Source organism: Strix aluco, chromosome 12 (assembly GCF_031877795.1).
Source record: "Strix aluco isolate bStrAlu1 chromosome 12, bStrAlu1.hap1, whole genome shotgun sequence".
Classification (NCBI taxonomy): Eukaryota; Metazoa; Chordata; class Aves; order Strigiformes; family Strigidae; genus Strix; species Strix aluco.
Window position 1 is genome coordinate 10261669 of NC_133942.1, and position 14534 is coordinate 10276202.

Sequence of the window (14534 nt, forward strand, 5' to 3'; positions counted from 1 at the left end):
AAATCAATTTAATTTAAGAGTAACTCAAATAAGACAAGAGTCAGTCTCAATGTAAAAGCTGTCTTTCTAGTCACTGATTCCTAGTACACATTCCTTCGTGTAATGTGCACATTCTGATCACCCAAAAATCACTATTTTCAGCCACTAATTGAAGAAAGTGGCAACCAAATAAGGCAGTTTTGAACACATTTATCTCTACTTAACTACACTGGTTTATGTCCCTGCAAATAAAGTTTTAAAACATTTAAATATAGTTACAGTACAATCATTAATGAACATTTCATTTTTTAACTACTTTCAGTTACATACAGAAGCAATCTAAAGTTTTGTTTCTGGCAGTTATTTGTAGGCAAGCTTATCTTTGAAACCCAACAAACAAATAGACCTACTATCAAATAGAGCTTTTGCAACACTTCTAAATTTAAACAACGGAATATGACAGTTTCCTTTTCTTTTACTTCCTGACATCTGGCTTTTTCCTATTGTTTTCAAATGCTACCAGTATCCTGCATTAGGCACACAGAACCAATTGTATGAACTTACCCTGTGAAGAGTCACTGTGTGCTGTTCCCATATAGCTGTTTCTTCCATTGTTGTGCTCTAAGGAGAAAAAACCCAAAGATTAGACTTCACTGTCAACAGCTGTACTAAATGACTGTATAATACCACAAAGAGAAACTTACACTCAAAAGTAATACTAATATTCCTATCAAATAGCTACAGAGAAGTAGGGCTGGCTCATTTGTTACGCATTTCCTCTCTTTATATATCACATCTGAACCTCCCATGCTCCTATGGAAAGGGGCAGGGGGGAAGAATAGGCAAAACAGATTTCTACTTAATACTTCCGTGACCATTCTCCTTTTGCTTGTTCTGCCTGTATGCACATTACTCCTAATTCATGAACACCCAGCTATAGATTACAGTACGTGTGCTACTGTATTATGCATACAGGTCACATTTAACAGACTCCACAGTTTAGTGTAGGCTAATTTCTTTGGTGAACAGTAGCACTGCAGAAATAAACAAGGTCCTCTAAGGGAACTAGATTAAACAGTAACATTATGACAATATTTACATACCTGCATTTCTGCTTAAAAGAGCAGATACTTGCACTACTTAATGTGCCATGACAAGCAAACATTTGGAAAGGGGAAGATGGCATGATGGAGGAAAAACTAGCAGAGCCAAAGGCTTGAAAACAGGCAGAAAGGCAGCAGGAAATACGTAGCCAACAGCATGAAGTCTCCTTGCTATCCTGCTGCCAAATTTTCTACCTTTCCAGAGTGCCCAAGGTTTTGCTCCATACTCTCCCCTCTCATAAACAAGCAGTCTACTAACTAAAGAACAGAATCACAACACAAGCACCTCTGCAATACAGGAATGTTTTCTTTGAAATTCTACTTTACTCTTATTTTGTTTCAGTTACAGTAACTCAGCCACTACAACGAAAAGTACTCCTAGCTTTTAATCCAGTCCTGTATTACAGTAGAACAGCAGCAGGAGTGTTTACTCTCACAATCAATACCTCTGAAAACTTTATCCAATTTCATAACATCAGAATTTGCAAGTAGGTTTAAAAAGTGAGTTCTTCTCATGACCCCAAAAAGCTGTGGGGTTTCTTCCTCCACATTTTGTGCTCTAATTTCAACGTTCAGGATGTGCTACATTACTGCCCATTTCTCTTTCAGGGTTCACTGCTCCTGAAAGTGTTGGTGCAACTTAATTGGGATATATTTCATTCAAACAGCTTTTTTTTCCACTCCCCTCAGTACCAAATGTTACTCCTTTGCATTACAAATTGATTCAACTCTACCCCAGAATTAGATTATTTCTCTCCAGCTTTTTAAAAGTAGACCAAATATATATTAAAAACAGTAACGATTTACACACAGAAAGCTATCTTTGAAACAAAGCAGAATGTTTTGCCTGTTAAACAGTTAATGAATACTGATTTTCTTCCCTATTTCTGATGCTCTCATTCTGTCTTAGTTTTGGCAGGAGCTTCTCAGGCTAAATATCTCATCAACAAGCAAAGAATTACCTCTGCAAGTGAACTTGTAAAAGAAAAAAGCTTTAAATTGCTCCTGTTCAGAAAAGGGTGCAACAGGAATCCAATAATGGACTGCAAAAAGTCACAATTCGCATTTTAATTCAAGTAAGGCTGCCTCATTTCTATCTGCAATTATCAAAGAAGTTAACCTGACTGGTTCATTTATCACATTTGTCCTGGCAAAGTCAGGCAGGTACAACACTCCATAGGCAGTTGAAGGCACTTCTGCACAGCACAGTTTGAGCTACTTGGCTAATGAGGTACCAGATTTCAACAGCTCCAAGTTCTTGTGTCTCACTGTTGGAGCTCAGTACACAGGGCACAGTGCAAACACACCAACTGGTTCTGGATATGGCAAAGACTGATAACACCCGGTTTAACCAGCTATGCACTGCTCCCACTGGATCTGGGAGAACTGGCAATCCTAGAGTCAGAGTAGGGTAAGATAACAAAAACAGCTAAGCAATGACTAAGAAAAATGGAAATGACCTACGTAACACACTTCTGAGAACTGTGAGATTACTTACTACCTCACAAAAAAAAAAAAAAAAAAAACAACAAGACAAACCCCAAAAAACTCACCCACATAAACTCACCAGCCTTTCTAAACCTGGACAGGGCACTTACTGTTCAATCTACTGACTGGGGCTGCCATTAATGGCTTTTTCCTTTCTGTAGAAGCTCAGTCTTTCCACTTTCCTTGCTTGTTCTTCTCCATTTTATTGCTCACACTATCTCCTCTACTGATCTATTGCTATCACCTTCCCTAGATTTTACTAATACAGTCATTTCAAATTCACAAGACTTGGAAACATCAAATATCCATTAGTTAGATAGCAAACCAAGTAATATGTTATTTTCATTCTTTCTGCATGCCCAAACAGTCCAATCAAGAACAGTGAAAACAGTTCAAAGGCAGCCTGAGGCAACTTGTTGGCTTTGACACAAACTGCTTATGTGAGAGTTAGTTTCTCATCTGTAAAGAGCTGCATTCACTCATAAAAGACTGAGAAGTTTGATGAAGACCTGTGAAGGTACTCACTCACCCTACTAAACACTGACAACTGAGGCAGAAGAACTAGCTTGTGCTACCATCAGCTGAGGTCCCTGTTGCGATGCTGCTCTTAAACCATACTCAAAGTGCTTTATTTTTCATGCAACATTTGAATTTTGGGAATCTTGTAAGGACTTAATTCCAAAGTCTCTAGAAATGGCAAACATTGCTTGTAATTGAGGGGTGGGGGCAGAAAGTGTAGGTCTGCAGTGATGGTGCTAGTCCTGCTGACTGCTGGTACCAAGCTTGGTACCCCAAATAATGTTACCCACCACTGATTTAGGGGAAATCAAGGTGACTCAGCAGAAATACATACAACTCAGAGACATACAACCTAACACCCCAGAAATATATGAGAATACAAAGATGCTACAGTCTAGGGTTAAATTAACAGAAACCGTTCAGTATCTTTGAAATGCAAGCGAACAACTGACAGCATCTTAACTTTGCAAACTACAGATACTATGTCTATATTACCTATGGTTCTCTACATGTATTAACAATAAGAAGAATAGAAAGAGAATTATGACACAACTTCAGTGTTGGAGAAGAGATTTATTTTATGTTTATGCTTTATTAAAATGAAGAGTTTCATTAAGCTCATCTTAAACACCCTTGTACAGACAATTAGTGGCATTCTCAGCTCGGTATATGGCAAGTGGGTATGTTTATGGGTTGGAGTTTTTTTAAATTATTATTTAAAGGATAGTCATACATTACATTTCTTCTTTCAACTGAACTACTTTTCATAACAAGTTAAGTGTGTCAAGAACGCCAAGTTAGATTTTAAGCAACTGTTTGTTCAATTATGATAAAGTTTTGACACATGAGGTCAAAAGAATTTTCAATCACCTTATTTCTTAGTAAAGTTCAACAGTAACTTCCTATAAACAAAAAGTGTTAAGTATCTACTGTTGTTATACATTTCCACATATTTCTCACTAAGGACAATGAGATTACATTTCCAGAGAAAAATCATATTTAGGTATCTAACTCAGAACAGGCAGATTTTCACATTTTTCCTCTGGCCAACACAACAGCAACCTACTGTGGGAAGTAATAAAGTACTTTTATTATCTTTACAAATCTGGTTTTGCAGATCAAATTGACAGCTGTCCTGCAGACAATAAAATGAAGCAACTATTTTTGCTACCTCAGGGGGCATACTGTTCCTATTCTCCTCAAAACACAACAGGGAGAAAAGTTACCTGTGACAGATCCAACTCCCTGCTCTAACCCCTCCCACCACAGCAAGCAGACTACAAGAAATTGAATGACTGGATCACCAACTCAACCATATAGAGAACACTACCTTTGCTCCAATCTTGCAGCCTCATGGTGTAGCTTTTGTCTATGCTGCACTTCCAACAAAAAGCTGATGTCTAGAAATATTCTTAATTATCCTGATAAAATCATAAAGAACCTTGAGAAACAGTTTTCTTATTCAAGACATTAAAAAAAGAGAGAAGAGAAAGAACAACTGGTAAGGGGCTATATCAAAAGAAGGAAAGAAGTTTATATTTAGAGGCAGTCTCTTCAGAAGGACACACTAGACACTCATACGCCTTATCTATCTTGTTGTATTGCTATTTGGCTTCTAAAATTAATTCTCAATCATTCTTCGGTAAGTCCACTTCAGCAGTAGGATGCTACTGAACTTTTTAAAGGTTATTGAGTTTTAAAGGTTAAATGCAGAATACATTTTAATTGCATTTGTGGGAATAAGAATTAAAAGTGCTTATCATAACAATTAGCATTTGCAACTGTTAGAAGAATTTATACATGCTTGTTGGGTGTCTAAGCGGTGATATTTACCGTTCACAAAAAAAAAAAATTCAAAGTCAATACCCAAACCCAACAGCTTCCTGAGGAAGTTCAGAAAGAAAACTGAATCTTCCTCAGCCAGCCCAGAGCCGGGAATGAAGAGGTCATTTCCCTACATGCAGCATCTTTCAGCACTCAGTTGGAGCAGTGAGCCGTTTCCAATGTTGACCAGGAAGACTTCCTACAGACACTCACCTTCGCCCTTGCCTAGTTAAACTACAGTTACCTAAATTCCAACAGATTCCCTCTAATTGTCTTATCACAAAAGCCTTCAGCTGACTGGTGGGAAAAAAAAAAAAATTGTTTTTTTAACAATTGTTCCCCTTCAATTAGTGCAACAAGGACAGAATCCTATTATCTGACTGGTTTTATCAATTAAAATGAGAACTTTGTCTTACATAGCCTTTATACAACATACACAATGCACCACATCTACTCTGTAGAGTACCTCAGAGACGTTTAAGCTATTTCAAATACCGGAAACCAACTACTAGAGCAAGTGTAACCAAAGAGGAGGGTACTCCGAGGCAGGATAAGTGCAGCAAATGGCACACTGCTAAAGCTGGATGTCTGCACTCAGAACTGTGGTATCTCTGTACTAGACTTTGCAAGCTGCCTAGATCCTTGTTTTTCACTTGACCATCAGTCTTTGCAAGGAGGAAAGACTGTTTACCTAAAAGTGTTTTTGAGAAAAGACTCGAGAGATCAGAGAGAGCACCTCAGGGACTACTGCAGAGACAAACATGCACCTGATGTTACTCAATTATCTCTTTTACACAGCAATGCTAAGTGGAGGAGAAAACACTCACTAAAGCATTCTCCTGTGAGATCTATATAACAAAAAATTCTCATTCGTCACTGAGGCCGAGAAGCCAGTCTTCAGTTTCACCTTCTGTCTGAATGTACATCCATGGAAGTGACACTGACCATCATCCCAAGCACAAATCCAGGCTGGGCAAGGAGGGGATTGGGAGCAGCCCTGTGGAGAAGGACTTGGGGGTAGTAGTGGGTAGGAAACTGACTATGAGCCAGCAATGTGCGCTCACTGCCCAGAAAGCCAACGGTATCCTGGGCTGCATCCAGAGCAGTGTGGCCAGCAGGTACAGGGAGGGGATTCTCCCCCACTACTCTGCTCTCGTGAGACCCCACCTGCAGTGCTGGGTCCAGCTCTGGGGGCACCAACATCAGAAGGACACAGACCTGCTCAAGTGGGTCTAGAAGAGGCCACGAAGCACCTCCCTTACAGGGCCAGGCTGAGAGAGTTGGGGGTGTTCAGCCTGGAGAAGAAAAGGCTCCAGGGAGGCCTCCTAGCAGCCTTCCAGTACTTAAAGGGGGCTACAGGAAAGGTGGGGAGGGACTCTTTTGCCAGGGAGTGTAGGGATAGGACAAGGGGTAACAGTTTTAAACTGAAAGAGGGGAGATGTAGATTAGATCTAAGGAAGAAATTCTTCCCTGTGAGGGTGGTGAGGCCCTGGCACAGGTTGCCCAGAGAAGCTGTGGCTGCCCCCTCCCTGGCAGTGTTCAAGGCCAGGTTGGACGGGGCTTTGAGCAACCTGGGCTAGTGGAAGGTGTCCCTGCCCAGGGCAGGGAGGTGGAACTGGATGATCTTTAAGGTCCCTTCCAACCCAAAGCATTCTGTGATTCTATGATCTATTTTGGAAACAGAAATACTAACCTCATTCTCTCAAGCAGATGTACTAAACAGCTAAAAGTGAAGTAGTGTGCATAGTAATTGTTTTTCTTCCTATTTCATATACTGCATGGGTCCCAAGCTCTAGTCAGGAGCTCCACTCCTCCCAAACACTTGTCTATATCCAACAGGCCACCTCATGAAAAGTCTGTATTAAGAGAGACACCATTACTAAAGCTGGTCTTCAGACAACAATGTGCAATCAAAGTTAAAAAAAAGAAGACATACAGAATTCTCAATACTGCCTGATAATAAAATGAAGTTAGTTTTACTTAGGTCAATCTAGAAGTACAAGGTCTCTACCATGATAGTACATATCTACTGCCTGGATAACAGAAGTCATGTTTACATTATGAAAAACAACCTTGAGAAGAAAAACTAGGACTAAACTTAACTTATACATTTATTTTTAATACCTAGGCTGTTTCACCACCCCACTCAATTCTATGATTCCACAACCACATGCTGCTCCATGGGATACTACCTTACTAAATACAATTTCCTCTGCTTCCTGCTCTACAATTCCTAAGATTACTTCCTATATTTTGAACACATAGATACTGCATATATCTAAAAAAATCCCTTCTCCTAGTTTTCCTGACAAATTTTTGTGCAAGACATGTTTGCTCTGACTTCTGGGCACTATTGTCTCCAAACTAAGAAAAATTGCTCAGTATTTAACTCATCCCATGTAATACCCAACTTATTTAGCATGACTCACTTTTCCAGGATGACCTCTTAAGTCCAAGTCTCACACATCACAGACAGCTCTCTCATGTCCCAGTGTCATAAAACCTTTTTGTTGGTGGTGGTGCTGCTCAATACAATAAAATGGTAGACCCTCCTTCCAAAAAAGCCCGAAACAAGAACAGTATGCAGTCCAGTTAAATCTGAGTATTTATAGAAGTGTTTATGATACAGGCCTAGTGAATACCATTACCCTGAATGGCAGAAGACTAACACTCCGGAATAAGAAGGCAAAACAAACCAGGATGTAAGACCCAAATGCAGATACATCTTAACCGATCTTAGGTCAAGTTACTGCAGATGAAGAGTACCATTCAAACACCCTAGTAACAGTATCAGCCAGCAGCTAAGCAAAGCTTACTAGCTTCATGATCTCCAAGGCGTGGGAAAACTCTGCTTTAGAATTTGGGATCCCTGTCTGTTTTTCTTCTTTCCATTTTGCTTTCCAGCTGGCAGTGAAATTATGCAGGATGACAAACTCCAAAGCACTGGCAAGCAGCGTTCCAGAGATCACTACTCCAGGCCAGTATGCTAGCAAAACAGAACAAAAAAAAAAAAATCACAACAGAACAGAAAGGCTAAAAAGCAAAGTGGTAAGACGTGTTCCGCCCCCCCAAGTGATGTTGCCAAAGGAAAGCACATATAGCTTAAACAAAATAAAGCCAAAAGCAATGGGTAAGTAATTTCTCTACCATACTGACCTAAGTCAGTATTATTAGGCCATAAAGATTCCAAAATTAAGAGTATAGCTTTTAATGTATAATTGAAAGTATTTATCTTCTCTTTACTTAAAGGTCAACTTTAGCTCAGACCTGATTTGTTTCCAAATCATTTCAAAACCATGATCTTCAAGAAACTCAATGGGATCTTTTAATTCTCTAAATCTCAGGATGCAACTTGAAAAGCACTTCTTTCAGCACAAATAACTGCTTAAGCACTGCCCTCCTACTAGTTTCCATCCTTAAAAATGCCCCTCTCCCTCATATCACACTTGTGCAAGCATTATGTTTATGTATGTGGTCATTTCTACCCATACCAGTTACTCATCAGTTCACCTCAACTCCACGGAGAGCAGCTGCCAGTGGCACAGTTTGTAAGCCAGCCCTGTTAACATAAGAGCTCAAACTACAGCCTCACATCAAAGTAAAATAAGCTATATTGAAGTACACAAGTGAAGCTCATTAAGCACACACAGCTGTGACCACAGTTTCATAGCAACTGACAAAACTTGGAATGGGAAATTCCAATCAGATATTACCTGCTTGGTCCATTTGTTTTAAAACCACAGGGGTGGTCAAATGGTGGTGCAGGCTGCACATGGAGGCTGTGGAATCTCCACCCTTGGAAGTTTTCAAGACTCAACTGGACAAGATCCTAGGCAATCTGCTGTAGCTGACCCTGCTTTAAGCATGGGACTAGACCTGATGATCTCCAGAGCTCTCTTTTGACCTCACTGTTCTGCAATTGTTCTATAAACCAGATATAGCGAGAACTGCTTTGAGCAGAGGGTTAGACTAGCTGATCTCGTGACTCCCTTACAACTTTAACTACTCTGTGATTCTATCTAAGTCACATTTCCACCATATTCCTGAAATCAAATCCAATCATCTAACTGCAGACACAGCCTCCATCCCTGCTCTTATACGCAGCTCAGTGTTACTGTTTTATCACTCAGTTAAGAACATTACTTGGAGTTCTTCCAGTTTGTTTTTTCCCTTGGGGGAGGAGGAGACCACAGCATCAGTATACAGAAAACAAAATAATTCTGTATTAGTTTTATAAAAGAACACTAAATCAAGCTTGTGTACCTGACCATTGCTTTTTATTTAAAAAATACTAAGCCAAAACACACAAGATATGGCCACTGAAAAATTACCAACATGAAAGCAGCAATCAAAGCATTTAAGCACCTCCCTTTAAACCAGAATGCCTCTTACCTTGTTTCTAATCCAAAAAATCATAACCCAGTTACCAAGCACTGCATCATGTCAATTTTAGATCGTTACACTCCGAAGATCTGTCAAACAAGAGCCTCAGGATAGGCAACAATATCCCACTAAGAGAGCAAGGTTGTTTTTCTCAAGATACTACTCAAAGCTTTAAAATATCAATCTGACTGAATACACATTTAAGAGCCCTGCATGACAGTTCAAGTTACAGATGCAGAATTATGGCCTTACCATCTTCCATTTTGACAACAGAACAGCCGCACACATAGGTTAATTTATCCTTAAAATCTCTGGAGCTTTTTGTTTTTTAAAGCCCACACAGCTACAACAAAACAACACATTTTATGGTTAATTCTTCTGAAATTAAAACACATACTCCAAACACACACATGCTGCCTTTTGCCTGGTAGAACCAGTTAACAACTACTTTTGTAGTTGCAGACTCCTACAGGGTTTTTTCCCCTGATATTTTCCCCCCTGAATCTCAGTATGAAGAAATATGTCACTTTGTATAGTAACAGTTTTTTGGTTTTGTTTTGTTTTTTTTTCTTTTTATAGGTACAAAATTTCTTCCTCTGAATCTCAATCAGCCACTCTTAGTAAGAAATTCTGAGTTAAGTGTCCTTCCCTACCCTGAACCACCACACACACAGAGATGTCCTTTCTCCCCACCACCAACTTGAGTAACTGTCAGTTAAGAAGAATCAATTTTAGCATTCATATGGCTGCTAAAGCATCTGCAGAACACATTACAACTCTAACCTCACCTTAACTTACACATTCAAAGGAAGTAAGTCATCAACCAATCATACAGAAATGCAGGAGTTTAAAGAGGAGGAGACTGTGAATAATGTTACATATTACAGCTCTTTGAAAAAGAGTAACTTTGTTAGAATGTTTTTAGTGACTTTGTAGTAAGGAGTCAATAGTAACAAAGTGTTTGGTTAGAGAACTGTGTGGCAGGGAACACAGCAGGTTTTCCTTCTGGGTTAGCGTTCGCCTTTTTTTTTTTTTTTTTATAAAAAAGTGCAGTGCTTGTAATTTGAGAGAGGAAGAAGAAAAAGTACTAGTCAATGGGAGAGAAGGAATGAGGGCAGCACTGCAACACCCTGCTGGTTGGAGGCAGACATGAGATTTGGATGGGAAGACAAAGTAAAAAACACTGCAATAGTGATTAACGGTAATGTGTCTGAAAGGCTTATTCAGCTATCAGCAAGGAAAACATTCCTGAACTTCCTTATCAGGCAAGTAGAGGAAGTGGAAAACACATAATTTTTCCTCAGCAAAAAGGACTATCCCCATCCTATTAACAATGCCTGGTTTTGTATTACTTCACCATGAAATAGAGTACCTAGTTTTCCAAAACACATACCTCAAAGAAGGGAAGAGGCATCTGTTTAAGCAGGCACAATCTAGTATGCTTTCGCACTTCACTTCACAACAATTGTCTCCCAGTGTCCCTATTTACGTGCACTACATGAGTCTGCTCCAGGATTTTCTTCCTGAAAAACTTCGTTTCTAACATTAACACATTAACTATCAAGTGATGAAGAAAAAAATCAGCATGCTACAATTGTCATTACATCCAATTACAAAACGGAGTAATATAGCACTGGGAACTCAAAACCAGGTAATGTTATAAGTTGAAGATGTAGAATGAAAAATCATAAAGAAATATTTGTCAATATTACCATTATTTAAATTCTGAACAATATAGTGCAGAAGAACAGAGGAGACAAGAGTCCTTTCCTTTTTTATACCAAGCTGTTACATTGCATTCAGCAGCCCCCAGACATACAGATGAAGCCCCACTTCCCAAGGAGCATATTCCTACAGGTCGTTTAACTGCTTCATTTCCATCAGACCTTTGCACACTTTTGTTTAGTGTCTATATAAGTTGATTAAAATTATCCACTACTAATATGAAAAATTGAACTGATTATGAAAGTTCAGTTTCAAAAGAGTGGTAGAAAGAGGTAAATGGGGTCTAAGAAAAAGGATGGGTTATTTCAGTAACTGTGTGAACCAACTGAGCAGGTGTCAAACAGTGTTGCAGAGGCAAGGTGTAGCAGCCAGAGGACTTTAAGCAAACTCTCCTGTCAGAACGAATATAATGATCAAAACATCACCTTCAGGCTGCTGCTTGACAATACAAAGGGTTAAGGAGCAGCAAACACCTAAACTTAAGGCTACTCTCACCTTTACTTGCAAAGCTACACTGAACTGAATCAAGTAACCAGTCTGGCACTGGTGATGGCTTTCTTAAGGTACAAAAGGAGCAAGAAAGAAGAAAAGCTAACAAAATAAAAATAAAAATCTTTCCTGGTGGATTATTCATTGACTATAAATGTAGAAATATCACCCATATAACAACATACATGCAATCATTTTCATAACCCTAGCTGCTTTAGCAGGTAACAAACATTTGTTTATTCACAGCCAGTTAGAGCGGGATTTTTTTTTTTTTTAAAACTTAATACTGACTATACTATTGGATATATGAAAGATATTGATGTTTCTTTTCAGAAGGCAAAAGATTCATTGTTACCAAAGTAAGACTTACAAACATGTTTTATGGAAAAATACATGCTTATTTTTCTACCTTCCCATTTATTATCCTTTCCCTTTTTCTAAGTGATGTGCTTCCTTCTCTTCAGGTGCCATGGCCACTAACAAGCGTAAGAGAAAATAACAGCAGCTCCAGAAGAATCACCAAGCAAGAAAAAGAAGCAGTAGGACATTTCCACTTTTCTTTCCCTTCCCTTAAAAGGACACGCAGCAGCAACAGGGATGCCCCTGCCACTCAAAACAAAGCCAGAAACATCTTTTTACTCCCACTGTAACTCCTCATCTTCCTAAAAAACAGCAATGAAACCAACTCCACTGGGGAGCCAAGACTGGACAAGAGGCAATAAAGCAGGCCTGAGATACTGCCCAGCACCAACAGCTGCCCTGATTACAATCCTTCTCTTTGATTTCCTACCAGCAGCAATCCCACTATTGCCTTTCCCTATACCAGTGGTTCACAACCTCTTCCAGCTTGCAGACCTCTTAAGAAAAGCTGGATGCAAATCACCATATATTAAACTTAAGAAATGCAAGCCCTTTTTAAAACAGTGTGTTCTGGGTTTTTCAGGCTTGGATTTTCTCTTTTGTAGACTGCATCCCTACCCTCACTTCAAATAACTATGAATTCCCATGAATCCCAGGCTGAAGAAATACCCTAACCATTTGTCACTCACCAAGTCAGGAGACAGCACCCAGTCTCCTTCCAATCCCTTCTGAAGACAGAGTAAAAGAGACATTGGCTACAGCCACTAGAACAAAATGACAGAGTAATTACTGGACAAGAGGCTTTACACAGGCTTCAAATTAAACTCCGTAGGTATTCAGATTTACATAACCATCATGCCTTTTCCCATCCCACCCTACAGACACACAGCTAGGATTTTTTTTTCTTTCCTGTTTGCACATCAAAGCAGGGGAAGGGACAAGGGAATTAACTTACATGCCCAACAGCATTAATTGTTGACCAGATCAGAACTTCCTAGCAGCATGTTGCCTTTTGCATACAAAGCAAAACAGCATACTTCAAAACCAATAAAATGCCCTCTTCTTGTGAAGAGCCATTTGGTAGACTTTCAATTATTCTGACCATTGTAGGTAAACTAACACTGATTTTTATGTAAAACTTAGTATGCAAATTTAAAAAGCCTTCTAAGTAAGGAATTACCAAAAATTACAATCTTTCAGATCAAATAGCTTCAAGGCATTGAAGGTGATAAAAAAAGCCCAAGTATAACTAAAAGCACAGTTCCAAAGGAAAAAAACCACACCCAGAAAACCAAATGTTAACCTTAAGAATGGTCACAAAGCTACATTTGTATTTACATCAGCAATTAAAAATAAACTCATTTAAGTGGAACAAACTGCCTCACCAGCAGTTTTAACCACATGACACTAATTTCTCTTACCACAATTTCAAGTATATCAAGGATACAGGATTATATTCTTGACCAAAACTGCATCATGTCCATTCATCACCACTCTGGAATGCACATTCCCAAATAGGCGAGAAAACTATGCAGGCAGAAATGATCAGGGCTATTTTAAAATATGCCTTGTGCTTCTACCAGAACTGCATCTTCTAACTACCTGGAACCATATTTAAAAATGGAGACTTTGCAAACGCAGAGCCCTTAAACAAGGGCAAACTTCTGCACTTTTGAAAATTGTTCCAATTGTACTTTAACTTAAAAACTGCAAGTCAAAACAATAACCTGATACTTCAGTTTGCAAACTGGAAATTCACTCAAGTTTACACCACCTTTACCTCACTCCTTTATCCTTATGATACAGAAAGCAGCTCCATTGAACTTCTACACCCTGAATGTAATGTAAGAAAATAACAAAAGGATACAGACCAGTGGAAATAACTAGCATAGAAGTTTAAGTCTTTCCCCATCTGTTATCTAGTCTCTTTAAGCTTCACATTCTAAAGCAGGTCAAGGCTTTAATTGACAAAACATAACAAATTCAGTTCAAGAGTGACAAAGTTCAAAAAGAAGGAAGCAAGAAAGTTAACAGAAATTCTACTTAGCTGCATTTTTTCCCTCTGGATACATCTGTTCACATTGCTGCATATTAGCTGCAATCTGTCCCACCAAAAAAAAAAGTACCAGACCCTTGACTCTGGAGGGGGAAGGTGCACATCAAAACATGTATCATTTAATTTCATGGCTAAACTTAATTCTTTCAGGAGCAGAACTTTACTCCATTTTTTTCTTTTGTACCACACTCCTGCCCTTGGATGGTACTCACCATGAACATCCATCAGGTGTGTACTGTATCTGCAAGTCAAGGAGCCAGGTCATTTTTATGACAACTTGTGGTCTTTTCTGGGCCTTAGCTAAGTCATCAATGTAGCTTTAGGGTTGCTGCATGACCTTTTCTTTTAAGAAAGGAACTTAAAGTTGTTACAAAGCAATACAGAAAAAAGTACTTAAAAGCTTTTTCCCTTCCATCTCTGCTTTACATCTTGGAACTACACAGCAAACTAAGGACATATCCTAGCTGTCCAATCCTCACAAATACATCATAAATAGAACAGATTAAGGTTCCATCAGCCTGCACATACATATCATCATACTGGTGCCATTTTTCTTTGACAGTGCACTGTCAATGTAGGAGTTGGTGCTCCCAAGTCATATTTACTCT

The 14534-nt window shown here is 39.0% G+C and overlaps 1 protein-coding gene across 10 annotated transcripts in view; it reads right to left on the minus strand.

Moving 5' to 3' along the window:
- The window catches only part of TJP1 (tight junction protein 1), a 197058-nt gene that overhangs the window by 43470 nt on the left and 139054 nt on the right, over nt 1-14534 (minus strand). For 9 of the 10 annotated variants that reach the window (XM_074837745.1, XM_074837740.1, XM_074837738.1 and 6 more), the window contains one exon: nt 544-600. In XM_074837745.1, the coding sequence (XP_074693846.1) occupies nt 544-600 (57 nt within the window). Of the gene's footprint in view, nt 1-543; nt 601-12559; nt 12638-14534 lie in introns of those variants that run through there. The other variant, XM_074837741.1, reaches the window with a different exon arrangement.